Here is a 16,561-nt window from a genome sequence, read left to right as displayed (position 1 = left end):
CCATAATGTAAAACTACTTATGAGTAACAACTGGAAGAAGCAACGTAAGAATAATTGTGATTAGTGAAAGGGCTTATACTGTAACTGTAAATTATTATAAAAATGTTAACGATTTTGAATTGGCTAAGATATCTTACTACAGTACTTCCACTGCATTTGAATAACTGGATCTAAATTACTTTAAATTAGTCTTTGTATGAGATGATCTTCAGTTTGCTGTTCAGTTACTTAGGTAGCCTTGCTTAAACCTGTTTTGCATCTTTCAGTGCATAGCGAGTTTGCATTTTGAATATACTTTTTACAGGTGTAGCTAAATCATGAGAGGGCACAGGTCAAACAGTCTAGGAGTGGTAAGTTTACCCCAGAGGTAAGCTAGGAATAATTAGGTTTGTCAAATCAGTCCTGAGACTTGTAGAATGATATTACTGATACAGAATGGGTTAGATGTAAAGAGGAATTAGTTGGTAGTGAAAGTTCTTTACATGTTTAATTTTAACATAATAATGGAATAACCCAGTTAAAATGGCTTGTAATTAATAGTTGAAAATATGTAATTGGAAGGCAAGTGAAAGCACCCAGGGCTAAAGATTTAGCGATATAAAACATTTAAAGTGATAAATGAAGGCTAAGTTTTAGGAAGGCATCTTTCAAATTAATTTGAAAGTTCTGGTTCTTTTAAATACACATTCCTGAAAGCCTCTTGTTAATGTTTCTTGCTTTTGCATTAGAGACTGTTTTGTCATACGGTTTAGAGTCTTGGGTTCTTACTTGTTTGCACATTTATATATAATGTCAAAAGAAGTGCTACGTAAATGAATTTTCTTTGATAATATAACCTATTGATATTTTGCACTTACATTAGAAATACCAATAGTAATATCTGTAGCAATAAAGTAATCCTTATCTCTCCAAGTAATCCTATTACTCCCCAAGTAATGAGTAAACATGCAACCAGGGAGATCCCTTGAGGAAATTTACTTTCACTAAATGTAAATGGCTTTCTTGATTAATTTCAGTCAGTAAACACAAGTGAAAATTATTAATGGTATTTAGTTTGCAAACTCCATTTTATTCGTAGTTTGTTTCTGGGTTTTTTTAAAATTAGGTCACAAATCTGGTACAGACAGTTAAAACTGTTTATCACTTTGATAATCAGAAGCCTCTGGTATAACACAATCTTCATGAAAACGTAAAACAGAATACATGGTAATAATCTCTTTGAAAGCAATGGTTGCAAACATCCATGTTTCTAAGAAAATATAACTTTACATATATATTTTAAGCAAGCTGTACCTCTTACATAAATTCAGACAATAGAAGGAGTGTGCAATCATAAAGCTTATTTTATGGAAAAAAATGAAAATTATTATTATTATGACCTAAATGATTTTAAGTAATTAGAGTCCTCTTGGATTGAATACAGAGTATAAAGATATTTTCCTTAATTTACAACCTTCCTGGTCAAAAAGAGCTGGAAAGTTGGTCAGTAAGCAGCATTGATATTACCAAGTAAGTTTAACCTAAATTCTTTAGGTAGAAATTGTAAAGTGTTGCAATTCCAGCTACTTTAGTTAACTGAGTGAGAACAGTCTTCAGTTTTTAAATGAAGACTGTTTAAGGAATTGAGCTTTTTACTTAGTTTTTGTGTGAGGGTCATTTTTTAAATCAGGTTTAGAGATTATTTCATGAACTCTAAACATTCTAGTTCCTTAGTTTTCTCAAAGAAAGAGAACTTCAGCAGTAGCAGGATGGACTGTCCCACACAAATGCCAGTAGGGGGTAATGCTTTGAATAAGTCAAAAGGCCTCCTAGTGTATCAAATAGGAGACAATTCAAACCAGAATGAATCAATGCACACTCCTCCTAGAAGGCTCCTCTGTTTAGAAACTGGAATGAGGATTACCAACACATTTTATACAAACACTCTGGTGTGCCATCCTGTAATGGGGGTGCTTAGTTATCACCCGTGGCATGAGATTAATGAGCTATTAATTCAACTTCAGCTTTCTGTGGAGGCACTAAGGCCATGCAGCTCCTTTTCCAAAAGACATAGAGGTAAAAGACAAAGAAGGTAGAGGACTCTGAAAATTTTCTCTGATTTAATTTTCTCTGAAAAGTTAAATTCTACATAATAGTGAGAATGTTTGCTGAAAGAAAACTGACAAGTAAAACTGAGTTAAGCGACAGATGTTCAAGATAAATTGTACTGAAAATACAATAACAAATTTTGGCCTGATAACCCTCATGCTGTCTTATAGCAAAACACTAAAATACATGCAACAGAGAAACTGGTGACATGAGGACTTCTTTCCAGATTTCCTGGGGGGGCTGGCTGGGGGGGGAATGGAGAATATACTGTTTTCTTCTGTTTGCTTTCATAATGAATTATTCTTGCTTATAAATGACTTTCCCAAATTTTCCCAGTCATTTCTGATGAGAAATCATTCTTCAGTAGGAGGAGACCAGGTAAACTTACATGAAGGACATCAGGTGTCTTTTGAGTTCCTTCTGTCAGCTAGAGGAGCCATCAAATAGGTTCCGTAAAATTAACTCCATAACTAAAAAGGCTGGTAGAATTGGAACAGGAGTAATCTGTCATTAGTATACTTGTAATAAAATAAAGCTTGTTCCGAAACCACAAGGGCTGGTAAGAAGAGCAGAGCCTGTATAAAAGCAACTGGGTTCTCTAGAAAATGGATCTAGTATACAGAATGTGAGAATATACAGAACTCTCACTCAAGTTATAAAAATAGACATGGTTCTTGGACAAAAAGCAAATGAGTAGAAAAGAATTCTCCAAACATGAACTTAAAGACACATCTATATAAAACAACAAAACGTCATCTCAGAGCTCCGATCAGTCGTCTGTTGAAATGGCTGAAAAGGGGAGATGAACTAGAGACAGACAGGTCAAGAACCCACAGCTGATCTGTCTGACTCTTCTGGTTGGCAGTGTACACTGGTGATCACAGGCAGAGAGACTGATATATCTGATTGGTTGATGGTGCTTGGTGAATGAATGAGAAAACTCAAGATACAAAGTAATCTCTGAAAGTTTAAATCTTAGCTTCTACACTTGACAGTGTTGCACATGAGAAAGGATTCTAGGTGTTATCACCCAGAATCAACCCTGCCATTCACAACTCATGCTCCATGCCCCCATGGTTTCTTTTGTGGCCAAAGGATCAGCCTAGACTAAATATATAATAGAAAATAACTCTGGCCTTGAAATGAAGAGGGGTAGACCAGTAACTCATGCTCAGTACTTATAAATCACAAATACTGAAGCTAATGGTCTGTTTCCTTTTGACTGCAAAGGAGATGCCATGAGCTAAAGAAAGTCATGAGAGAAAGAAAGTCAAGAAGACATGGGTAGCAGCACCTTTCCATACCCGCCTGGATTTGAAAGGAGACTTTCACTCCTTATTCCTTTCAAACACAAAGTTCATCAGCTGGAAGGGGAAAAAATGGCTCTAAAGTTAAAGAGTCCCCAGAGAAAATGAGCAGTACATGAAATATGCCCTCTGTGGGCTAAAGGACAAGTTGCAAAACCAGTTAAGACACAAGAGGCAGCCCAAGGTCTTACTTAATTATGGTTTTAGCGTAGTATATAGCACAATATGGGCAGCCCTTTTTCAATCCATTCAACAATTCAGCACCATCCATGTCCAGTCCAAAAAATTCCTGAAGAGTGGGCTTTCATCTTTGGTACCACCTTACGAGTTATTCTTGGTTTGCAATAGCTGCAAAGAAGCAAAAAAGCTGGTACCTTCACCTTGTCTGTGAGTACAAATGCTGGTACTCTGCTGCAACCACTGAGGCCAATTAAAATAATACTGTAACACACAGGAGTGATACATCCAGTTCCCAGGTTCCAGATAATAGCAGCCATGCCCATAAAGGAGTGGGATCATCCATCCCCATTGGTTAAGGCCTTCGGTTTGTTGTCCTCAGAGTAGAATAAAACACTGTGTTCCCACGGACAAGGAACTCCACAAGAACCCATGGTCTACTTTTGGACAGGGACTTTAAGTACCACACGTGCCAGGCACAGAAATAGGACTGGCCTATAGCTGTCACACTTGGAGAAGCTTCTGTTTTGGCAGCACAAACTAAAAACTTCTTAGTGTATTCTGGTTTTAGTCTTCTCTCCTGAGTGAAGCAGCCAGGGACTGCCAAGTTCCACAAGCCCTCAATCTAATAGTCAGCATTAATTCTCTCCATGGTCTTCTTCCACCCAGGCTACAATTTTCCCTTCCCATCCAGGGATGGCATCGTCATCATGGAAAACCTGGAGAAAGAAAAAAAGCCACCATGAAAAAATTGTAAGACAGGGAGTCTCACTAAACATCTGTGGTTGAAAAAGAAGATCTCAGACATAAAGGATAAAAAAGTATAGAGGAAAGCCTTGAGTTAGAGCCTATGTCCCTTTGGTTTTGTCCCTAAAGTTATAACTGGTTAAAAAATATATATACAGTTGACCCTTGAACAACACAGCGGTTAGAGACACTGCCCACCCCCTTCCCTGCCCTGGCCCTGTGCAGTCAGAAATCCACATACAACTTCACGGTTGGCCCTCCATATCCACAGTTCTGCATCCTCAGATTCAACCAGCTGCTGATTGTGTAATACTGTAGTAGGTATTTATTGAAAAGCGTCTGTATATAAGTGGATCCATGCAGTTCAACCTCATACTGTTCAAAGGTCAACACTGTATGTGTGTATATATACATATGCCTTATATATCCTTAGTTCCGCATCTATGAAATGGTAAACGCATCCCTCTAGTACTGCTTTGCTCATAGAGATTTATAAGAATTAATAAATTACTAACCATAGAGCACTCTGGGCTTCTCAAAAGAAAGCAGTACTATAAGCATTTAAAAAATGAGAAAGGGGAAAATTTTGGCCCGAAGCATTGTAAAGAAAGGGTTAGAACGAAGACCAATCTTAACATGTGTGCATGCAGTTCTTTTCACTCATTTGTTCAATTCATTTCCTAAGCCACTAATAAATAGAAAGGGTTATTAAAACATTTCAGTGAGAAAATCTTTTTTTTTTTTTTCGGCTGCACCACGCAGCGTGCAGGATTTTAGTTCCCCGACCAGGGATTGAACCTGTGGCCCCTGCAGTGGAAGTGAGGAGTCTTAACAACTGGACCGCCAAGAAAATCCAGGAAATCTTTACAAAACAAAGTATTGGCTTTTCCAACCTTTTTCATTCTGTAACCACTATGAGAGCGTTCGTAATACGTCATGACTCAGAACTCTCTTTCAAAAAAAAAAAAAGAAAAGGTCTGTTTTTGGCAGATATATTACAAAGAGAAGTATAAGCTAAGAAAATAGCCAAGGAGTTAATAAGCGTAGATGACTTTGCAGAATTTCCTCATTTTCATTATATGAGAAACTACCACCACAATATACAGTTTCATATATTCATGCCAGGTTGTTTATTTTGCTCTACATAGGAAGCAGAAAGTTTTCTAAGATTTGGTTACAGATAGAAAAGAGACTCGAAAGCCAAGCATTTGTTCAATGTAGGTTCTTTATTTTCCCTAACAAAACTTTTTCCTTTTTAAAATAAAAATTCTATCCAAGTTTGATTAGAGTGATTAAGACCTTGAACTAAAGAAGCTATCAACTTCTTGGGCCATTCCCTGAACCTTCTCAGTCTAGAGTAATCAACTGGTCGGAGGCACTGGGAAACTCCTCTGACCTGATTAGGGAACTGAGGTACTTCTGGGTACTAGTCCTTGAGTAGAAGTCTTTGGGGTTCAAGAACAACCAGCAATACCACCCAGACTCCCTGTGGATTCTGTACCTCCTCCTTGACAGTGCCAAACTCAGGATCCAGTGCTTTGAAGTGATACCGATGATTTCCCTCCCGGTCAATAGCTGCTTTAAAATCCTTCAGTGTCACCTCCCCCAACCTGCAACAAAAAGAGAGAACACTAAAATAGACTCTTTATCAGTAGGTTGGAAAGATAAGATGTCAGCTTTAAATCCAGGCCCCTGCCAAAGTCTCTGGAGGCAGAAACAATGTGGCCTTGTTAGGTCACCACCCTTGATAACCCAGATGATGCTGAAACAGCAGAAGTTAGGGAGCCAGTCACTATTAGGGAATGAAAATGGCATTACAAATGGGTTGATCTGAGAATTTAAAATAGATTTATTGCTTTGGCAGCAGCCAAATTACTTTTTTTCTGTTTTACTCTGAAAATAAGACACAAAGTCTCTGAAATCTAATTTGTTAAACTATCAATATGTCTAAGTTCTCTTGATTTCCTTATTTGCAAAAATTCCATTTCTATAGGCTGGTAGAATTAAATCAAGTATCACCATCTTTACTTCAGAAAACTCCCCTCTAACAAAAACCAAACAGACTCTTTAGGAAAGGGAAATCTTATCACCTCTCTCAGCAGTTGGTTCCAGAGTTTAAAAATCTTTATTTCAAAGCCATTAACCTTAGAAGGGAGTATATTAATTGAGTGTTTAAAGGTTTTTAACATGAATTCTCTATAGGTTAGCTGCAGTCATCAAATAGTAACAAAGATCAATGAGTAATAAGTAGCCCTGGAATGCCAGGCTGTAATCCAAAGCTATCAGCAGAAGCTATTTTGAACACTTAAAAAATTGCTTTCCTAACTTGGAGCATCTTTGCATATCAGGATTGGAAGCACTATTATTGTGTCTGTACCTTGTAATGCCACTGGTTAGTGGTGAAACTAGAACTTGAATCTCTATCTCCTGTGCCCTTCTCACTACACTGCTTCTCAAACACCTTACAGCTGGTTAGATGGGCAGTAACTAATGATTCTGCCTTCCTGTCCTTTTTAAAGGAGAAATAATGATCCCAGAATCTCACCTCTTTGGTATATTGACCATGAAGGGCGTAAGTGACCGGTCAGTGAAATAGAGCACCTTCGTGCAGGCGCTGCTGACAGTTGGAGAGCTCTGTGAGTGAGACAACTCTGCAATCAGAGAGAGACTTTGTGGTCAGAACATTCAATTTGCTTCCAACAACCCATCATTTCTAGTTATTCAAAATGTCCCAGGAGAATGAAGCTGCCTGAGGTCATAGCACAGTTTTCACACTCTTGCCAAACACCTTGTCCACAGGGTGTGTGACCCACAGGAAGTCACCACTGGGGCCACTAAGACAAGAGGTGCTTCGGACATGGATGCTATCACAAGGACCATCATTTCTCACCCATCACAGGTGATTCTAACAGGGGAACAGCAACTGTTCTGACAGGCACTGTTGCCAAGAGTCAAAAGAGGTCAGAGAAGCCAGGCGAGATTTCAGCTAGGGCAGAATAGACACACAGCAGGAGCTGCAGACACTGCCAGCATTTAGACTGCGGAGGTCAGTGGTAGAGAATGCACATGAACTTCATGAAAAGACAAATGATTAGGAACAAGAAACACAGAAGCAAAGTAACCGTAGAAACTCAGATTCCAAGGGGCCTTATATTTCCAGTCTAAAAGGCAAAAAGTCTACTTTTATCCCTTAGCTACATAGGATCTATATGTGTTGGTCCCCGTGGTTTGTTTTTTTTTAATAAATTTATTTATTTTTGGCTGCGTTGGGTCTTCATTGCTGCGTGCAGGCTTTCTCTAGTTGCGGTGAGCGGGGGCTACTCTGTGTTGCCACGCGTAGGCATCTCATTGGAATGGCTTCTCTTGTTGCGGAGCACGGGCTCTAGGCTCGCGGGCTCAGTAGTTGTGGTTCACAGGCTCTAGAGCACAGTCTCAGTAGTTGTGGCGCCCGGGCTTAGTTGCTCTGCAGCATCCGGGATCTTCCCCAACCAGGACTCAAACCCGTGTCCCCTGCACTGGCAGGCGGATTCTTCACCACTGCGCTACCAAGGAAGCCCGGTCCCCGGGGTTTTTAACTTAAATTTCTTAATCCATATCTTGTCTCTATTCCTTGTATAGGTACTTATGGAAAAATTTAATCAATGAGTTATTTGTGATTATGACTTTAAGAGAATAGAAGAAAAGACCAATTAAAAACTTTTATCACAAGGACCAAAAATAATTAAACTTTTATTAAAATAACTCCTGCAATTCCAGCTACACGTTTTCTTCATTTATTCTAGGCATTTATCCCAATCAAACAGGCAGCCACCAGAGAGCAGTTCTAGGAAGGGGTTTTTTGGTTTTTGTTTTTGATTTTTTGGCCGCACAGTGCGGCTTGTGGGATCTTAGTTCCCCAACCAGGGATCAAAACAGGGCCCTCGGCATTGAAAGCATGGAGTCTTAACCACTGGACCACGAGAGAACTCCCTAGGAAGGGGTTTAAAATAAGGAAGTAGGAGGGATGAATAATACACGAGAGAAAGACAAGGGAACATTCTCTCTTTGCACAGCAATCAGTTTTCAGAATTTTTTTCAAAGAATGCCAATTATTGAAACCTACATGCCACGATGTTCCTTTGTCTCCATCACCTAGAACAGGGCCTGGCACACACTGGCTTTTTAATAAAATAAAATATTCACTCTTATCATTAAATTTATGATGGATCCTTTCACTCATTCATTCAACAAACATTTATTGAGCACTTACCATGCACTAGATTTTGAGAATATAAAATTAATTATATGCCTCTGACCTCAAAGATTTCACAGTCCAATATAGATGACAGGTATGATAATAAATAATTACAATACACTAAAATCAGATTGGTACAAACTGCACAAGAAGACTGAAGATGAAGTAGTTAATTCTACCTGGAAGAGGTCAGAAAGGTCCCATAGTTGGAGAATTGTTAAGCAAAGCACCTAAAAAATATATCAGATATAGAAGTTGGAAAGGGCATTCCCAGAATGAAGGATACTTGTAAAGGCATGAAAAGGGATGGATCATGTATTTATAAAACTGAAACTCAACTAGTAAGGCTGGAGTGTAAGTAATACATTGGGAAGTAATGGAAGATGAGGATAATAAAGCGGGGCCCAGATCACAAAGGACTCTGCCAGGCTAAGATGTTTAGATATTAGTCTTAAGCTCTGGGGAGATATTCAAAGGAAGTGATACGATCAGACTGGCATTTTAGAAAGGTCAGTCTAGCAGCAAGTATGGGTCTAGTATGGGTTGGATGGGAGAAATTCTGGAAACAGTGATCCCATTAAGAGGCAATTAAAATAACCTGAAAGATGAGGAAGGGTAAGATATAGCCCTGGAGCTAGAGAAGGGATGGATTTAAGAGAACTTTAGAAGGTAAAAGTCTTAGTACTTTGGATATAGTTGAACATCAAGGATAAAAGGGAAAGGGAAAAATAACTAAGATTTATAATCTAGGAAAACAGATGCATGGTAGTTACCAGTACCTAAGCTAGGGGAACAGAAGTATCATACATTTAAAATGTTTACTGGGTGCCTATTATGTATCAAGTACTAGAGATACAAAGATAAACTAGGTACAATTCCCACCCATTAAGGAGCTCAAAGTCTAGTGGGGTAAAATAGCAAAACAGTTATAATATAATAAAATAAAACATGAAAATAATATTGCTATGGACTCAGTTGTGTCCTCCCCACATTCATATGTTGAAGCCCTAGACTCCCATGTGACTGTATTACAGATAGGGCCTTTAAAGAGGGATTAAAGTTAAATGAGGTTATAAGAGTGGAGCCCTGATCCCATAGAACTGGCGCCCTTGTAAGAAGAGGAAGAGACACCAGAGCACTCTCTCTCCACCACGTGAAGACACAGCAGGTAGGCAGCCATCTGCAAGCCAAGAAGAAAGCCCTCCTTCAGCAGAACCTGACCACACTGGCATCCTGATCTTGGGACTTCCAGCCTCCAGAACTGTGAGAAAATAAATTTCTGTTGTTTAAGTCACTCAGTCTATGGTATTTTGTTATGGCAGCCCAAGCTGACCGATAAAATGTTACGTACACATTTTAGGTGAATTTGAAGGTAAGAGTATGTCAAATGCCACACAGAGGTCTAGTAGATAAAGACAGGTTTGGTAAACAGGTCACTGATGACATTAGTGAGAGGAGTTTCAGGTTACTAATGAAGAAGGCTGAGTTGGATTGCACAGGCTTTTCGAGTAAAACAGAAAAAGATTAATGAGGGAAAAATAGTCTTACTCAACATTAACTCATGTGATAAAATGATAATTGCTGTTTCAGGGTGACAATACTATAAAAATCATATACAAAAACCTCAGCGAATAAACAACCCAGAAACATAGCCTTGCGTATACATGTGTGTGTAAATTTAATACATGATTTTAAAAGGCATCACAAATCAGTTTTAGCTTTTAAGTTTAGGTTTATGATCCATTTGGAGTTGATTTTTTATATAGGGTATGAGGTATGGGTCAATGCTCTTTTTCTGAATAATTTGTTGAAAAGCCTATCCTTTTGCCATCAAATAGTTTTTGCACTGTTGTTAAAAATCAACTGGCCAAATGTAAGTAAGTCTATTTCTGAACTTTCTACTCTGTTCCAATGACCTATGTGTCTATCCATTCACCTATACTGCACTGTCTTGATTACTCTAACTTTATAGTTAGTTTTGAAATCAGGTAGTGCAGCACTTCAACTACTTTATTTTTTCTTAACTTTTTTTTTGAACTATTCTAGTTTCATCCATATAAATTTTAGTATCGGCTTGTTTATATCTACGAAAAGTCTGATAGGATTTTTATTGGAATTGCATGAAGCTATAGATCATTTGGGGAGAATGAACCATCTTCACAATGTTGAGCTATGTTTTCCCCATCAAACAAGGCTGCTTCTCAATTAATATGATGCTGATAAACAATAATTTTGTAAGTGGTAAAAAACTATGTAATAAAAACCAGATTATTTTTAAAATCTATCATCTCCCTTGTTTCTATTTGTTCCATGTTTTTTGTTCCTTTTCTCTTTTATCCTCTTTTTCTCCCCGCTTTTGGAGTGTGTATGTGTGTATGTGTATATATGTATATATATGTATATATGTATGTGTACATGTATATATTTTGGTATTGTCTTCAAAGCCCAGTGTGTTTAGATTCTCAGTTTGAATACACCATTTCAACATGGAAACTATATTTTAAATAGTGAGATATTTTACTTCTTTTGCTATTGGATTGGGTATTTTTACAATTCCTTTTTATCTCCCCTATTAATTTTGTTATTTAATTCTTTAAAAATTTAGTGGTCGCTCTTGGATTTAAACACACATCTTTAATTAGTCAGTCAGCTTTCAAATGATATTTACTGCATCACATGTAATGTAAGAACTACAGAAGTGACAACAGTAGAGTCCTAATTCCTCCGTCCCAATCTCTGTATTATTGTCATACATTTTACTTTTACATATGGCATAAACCAGTAATACATCAATACATTTTTTGCTTTAAACAGCCTGTTATCTCTTAGAGCAATTAAAAATAAGTGGGGGAAGGTCTTTTATATTTACCTTCATTTTAACCACTTTTTTTGCATCTCCCAGTTTCTTTCATATCATACTCTTCCTGTCTGATGAAATTACTTTAACATTTCCTGCCGTGCAAGTCTGCTTGTTATGAATTCTCTTGGTTTTGTGTAAAAATATATATATATACTCTCTACCTACAGAATTCTAGCTTTTTATAGAATTCTAGATTTTTTTCTTTCAGTGCTTTAAAAATATCCCCCCACTATCCTATAACCTGCAAGGTCTAATAAGAAATCTGTAATTCTCATCTTTGTTCTGTATGTAGTAATTTTCCCCCTCTTCAAGGGGGAAAAGATTTTCTCTTTTCTTTGATTTTCAGCAATTTGACTCTTTTGTTGTTTTTGCTATTCATACTTCTTGGAATGCTCAGCACTTCTTGGATCTGTAGTGTGATGTTTTTAAAGCATTTCTGGAAAAATAATTGGCCTTTATCTCTTCAAATACTTCTTCTGCCCTGTTCTATCTCTTCTTGTTCAGGGATTCTAATTACTTGTATCTTAGTCCATTTGATATCGTCCCACAGCTACTGGATGCTCTAGGTTGTTTGTTTTTTCCTCTCTCCTACTCTTTTTCTTTTTGTATTGCAGTTTGGGTAATTTCTATTGACCTATCTTCAAGTTCACTGATTCTTTCCTTAGCTGTGTTGAGTCCTCTGATGACCCTGATGAACTTGCTGAAGGCATACTTTTTTTTTAAGTTAATTAATTTATTTATTTTTGGCTGCACTGGGTCTTCGTTGCTGCACGCGGGCTTTCTCTAGTTGTGGTGAGCGGGCGCTACCCTTCATTGCAGTGCACAAGCTTCTCATTGTGGCGGCTTCTGTTGTTGCAGAGCACAGGTTCTAGGCGAGTGGGCTTCAATAGTTGTGGCACACGGGCTCAGTTGTTGTGGCTCAGGGGCTCTAGAGAGCAGGCTCAGTAGTTGTGGCACATGGGCTTAGCTCCGCAGCATGCGGGATCTTCCCAGAGCAGGGCTCGAACCCGTGTCCCCTGCATTGGTAGGCATATTCTTAACCACTGCACCACCAGGGAAGTCCCTGAAGGCACTCTTCATCTTCGTAATATTTATTTTTATTTCTAACATTCCATTTGACTCCTTTTCATAATTTCCATATCTTTGCTAAAATTCCTCACCTGTACATGCATTATATTAACATTTTTACTTCAGCCATTAACACAGTTTTTAAAAATTCCTTTTCTGATGGTTTCAACATCCTAGTCATATCTGAGTCTACTCTTGAATAGACGCTTATTGACTCTTGACAGTAGCTTATATTTTTCTTGCTTCTGTGGATGCCTCATAATTTTTTATTGACTATCAGACATCATGTGTAAGACAGTAGAGACTAAGGTAAAAAAGGTTTATGTCTAGAAATGGGCACACTGCTTGTACTTCCCAGCCATTGGTGGGGACAGCTGAGCCAATCTAGTCAGGAATTGAGCTGGGATTGGGATTTTTGTTAAGGTTACTTTCAGCACACCATCACCTTCAAATTTCTCTAGGGTTATGTTTAGGAAGGTAGCTGGATTGCTGGAGGGTTTTTCCTCAATATTCCTGCTCCACCCTCAACTTTAGACTTTACTTGTGTGCCTGTGCATCAGAGTCAGTCTCTTCACACGTGTGCCCCTCCCACAGAGGCAGACTGCTATTGCTTCTTACACGGTACTTGCTCATCTGGTGGTGAGGGATAAGGGGGGCTTCTCTGTTGTCATGATCCAACCTCAGTCTTGAGGGTGGGGCTTTCTCAGTGATCCTACTCTTTCCCCAGTGGTAGGCAACCTCTAGTGATCTGAGCCCAATACAGTTTCCTGCCACTCCCCTGGGATAGAGAGTGCTTTCATCCTTTTTTCTTCCCCCTAGCTGAAATAGGTCTTCACCTTTACCTGGGAAAGCGAGGGAGGGGCAACAGAATTTGCTGCCCTTTCTTAGTGGCTTAAGACTTTTGTTCTTTAAGGGACAAAGGTCCAGATGGGGCTTCACATTTTTCCAGCAGTGACAGGTGCTCCCCTGCTCTGGGCCTCCACCACCAAAACAGGTTTTCTCTAGACTCTCTTCCCACAACAAATCTTTGTCATAAGCACCCAAATGGAAGTCGATGGAAGAGTCAGCAAGGAGGTGCAAACTATTCTTGCATTCATGGCCCCCAGGGTTCCTATAATCTCTGCAAAGCCTTTCACAATTCATTAAAATCTTAGCTGTGTGTATGGTGGTCCCATTTTCCTCCCATGCTCTGCCACAAGTGAACAAGTGCTGTAACCTATCTGTCCACTAAGGGACCTGTTTACATTTCTGGCTAGTTAGCTACCCTCTGATTTCACCTCTCTGATGGATTCAAGAAAGTTATGGTATTTTGGACTATTCAACCTTTTCTTTCTGTTAGCATAGGAACAAGGCTCCTTCCAGGTCTTTTTTAAAATTCACATTTTAAAAATTGAGGCAAAATTCACATAACACAAAACTCACCATTTAAAGTGTACAATTCAGTGGCATTTAGTACATTCACAGTGTGGTGTAATCACCACTATCTAGTTCCAGAACATTTTCATTATCCTTAAAAGAAATCTTGTACCCATTAAACAGTCACTCCCTTCCTAATCCTGACATCTGTCTAATCTACTCTACTTTCTGTCTCTATGGATTTGCCTGTTCTGGACATTTCATATAAAAGGATCCATCCAAATTGTGCCCTTTTGTGTCTGGCATCTTTCACTTAACATTTTCAAGGTTCATCCACGTTGTAGCAGGTATCAGTACTTCACTCCTTTTTATGGCTGAATAGTATTCCATTGTCTGCATATATAAGAAATTGTTTATCCACTCATCAACTGATGGACATTTGGCTTGCTTCCACCTTTTAGCTATTGTGAATAATTCTGCTATGAACATATATGTACAAGTTGTTTTTTTGAACACTTGCTTTTAATTCTTTTGGGTATATACATAGGAATGGAATTGCTAGGTCATATAGTAAATTCTATGTTTAACTCTTTGAAGAGCCACCAAAGTGTTTTCTATAGTGGCTGTACCATTTTACATCCCCACCAGCAATGTATAAGGGCTCCAATTTCTCCACATCCTTACCAACAATTGTTATTTTCCATTTTTTTGGAACCACCTAGTAGGCATGAAATGGTATCTCACTCTAGTTTTGGTTTGCATTTCCCTAATAACTAATGATTTTAAGCATATTTTCATGTGCTTATTGGTCAATTATTTATCTTCTTTAGGGAAATGTCTATTCAAGTCCTTTGCCCATTTGTTATCAGATTTTTCTGTCTTTTGTTATTAAGCTGTAAGAGTTCTTTATACATTGTTCATCCCAGGCCCTTATCAGATATTTGATTTTCAAATATTTTCTCCTATTCTGGTTGTCTTTTCACTTTCTTGTTAATGTCCTTTGATGCAAAATAGTTTTCAGTTTTGATGAAGTCCAATTTTTCTATTTTTTTCATGCTTTTGATGTCTAAGAATCCAAGGTCATGAATATTCCCCCCTGTGTTTTCTTCTGAGACTTTCATAGTTTTAACTCTTGTATTTAGGTCAATAATGCACTTTGAGTTAATTTTTGTACATGGTGTGAGGTAGGGGTCCAGCTCTATTCTTTTGCATGTGGATATCAGTTGTCCTGACACCATTTATTGAAGATACTATTTGCTGGTCAAATGATCATAGATATATGGGTTTTATCTGAACTCTCAATTCTATTCCACTAGTCTACTGTATTACTTTTAAAATAATTACTGTTGTTGTTTTTCCTTAAGAGTAAATGGCAAGACAGGAAGTGGGTTCAGAGAGAAGATTACTCTTTTAGGAGATCTGACTGTAGTGAAAAGGAGAAAGAGCATAGCCTTGCATATCTCACATGCCACACGCAACACCAGATTATTTGCATATAATATTGTACTTAATGCTCATAATCCTTTACGATTATCTCCATTACATAAATGTGAAAACTAAAATACAACATTAATTAATACTCTTGCCCATGATATACTCTGCTGATTGCTACAAGTGCATCGCAGATCTGTTTGATTCTATACTCCATCTTTTTTCCACTCTATTGTTTTGTGTCCAGTTTTGCACATGAGTTTGAAGTGCCTTTCAACCTACAGAGATACCCAGTTGGCATTCAAAAATATAGCCCTGAAGCTCAGAAAAGGTTTGGAGTTAGAGATGAAAGTTTAAGAATAATTGGCACATGAGGTGGATGGACCTAGAGCCTGTCATACAGAGTGAAGTAAGTCAGAAAGAGAAAGACAAATACCGTATGCTAACGCATATATATGGAATTTAAGAAAAAAATATGTCATGAAGAACCTAGGGGTAAGACAGGAATAAAGACACAGACCTACTAGAGAATGGACTTGAGGATATGGGGAGGGGGAAGGGTAAGCTGTGACAAAGCGAGAGAGAGGCATGAACATATATACACTACCAAACGTAAGCTAGATAGCTAGTGGGAAGCACACGCATAGCACAGGGAGATCAGCTCGGTGCTTTGTGACCGCCTGGAGGGGTGGGATAGGGAGGGTGGGAGGGAGGGAGGCGCAAGAGGGAAGAGATATGGAAACATATGTATATGTATAACTGATTCACTTTGTTATAAAGCAGAAACTAACACACCATTGTAAAGCAATTATACTACAATAAAGATGTTAAAATAAAAAAAGAATAATTGGCACACAAGAGTAGCTGAAGCCATGGAAGTAGAAGGGATCACCTATAAAGAATATGAGACCTAAGTCTAGACCTTAGTGGAATCTCAGGGCACATTCAAGGGTTAGACAGAGAAGGAGAAGAAGAGGAGGTTGTATCTACTTCATGAGACTACAATCCAGTGAGGGCAAGTACCAAGTCCATCTTGTCCATCTCTATACCTCCAGTGCCTAACAAGGGTGTTACATAATGGATGCTCAGTAAATATCTGTTGAATGAATAACTGTTTGGTAGTGAAGTTAAAGGAGAAAAATGTTTCCAGAAGAAGACTATTCAAGAATAGTAAATGCTTTTGAAAAGTCTATGGAAGATAAGGTAACCACTTTGATTAGGCAACGAGAAAGTCAACAGTGATCCAAAAAAAAGAACACTAAGTGGAGTAACTGAGTCCAACTAGTCCAACTA

The 16,561-nt window shown here is 38.3% G+C and overlaps 1 protein-coding gene across 9 annotated transcripts in view; it reads right to left on the bottom strand.

Annotated features, from left to right (window-relative positions):
- Nucleotides 1-1,048: 1,048 nt before the first annotated feature.
- DIXDC1 (DIX domain containing 1) overlaps nucleotides 1,049-16,561 on the bottom strand; it is a 74,101-nt gene continuing 58,588 nt past the window's right edge. For all 9 annotated transcript variants that reach the window (XM_067750999.1, XM_067750998.1, XM_067751004.1 and 6 more), the window contains 3 exons: nucleotides 6,865-6,970; nucleotides 5,821-5,929; nucleotides 1,049-4,291 (listed from right to left, as the gene is read on the bottom strand). In XM_067750999.1, the coding sequence (XP_067607100.1) occupies nucleotides 4,211-4,291; nucleotides 5,821-5,929; nucleotides 6,865-6,970 (296 nt within the window). In that variant the 3' untranslated portion in view covers nucleotides 1,049-4,210. The remainder of the gene's footprint in view (nucleotides 4,292-5,820; nucleotides 5,930-6,864; nucleotides 6,971-16,561) is intronic.

Source organism: Pseudorca crassidens, chromosome 9 (genome assembly GCF_039906515.1).
Source record: "Pseudorca crassidens isolate mPseCra1 chromosome 9, mPseCra1.hap1, whole genome shotgun sequence".
NCBI classification, from domain to species: Eukaryota; Metazoa; Chordata; class Mammalia; order Artiodactyla; family Delphinidae; genus Pseudorca; species Pseudorca crassidens.
The sequence above is the reverse complement of the archived record's forward strand: the minus strand, read 5'-3'. Positions and strand labels throughout refer to the sequence as shown.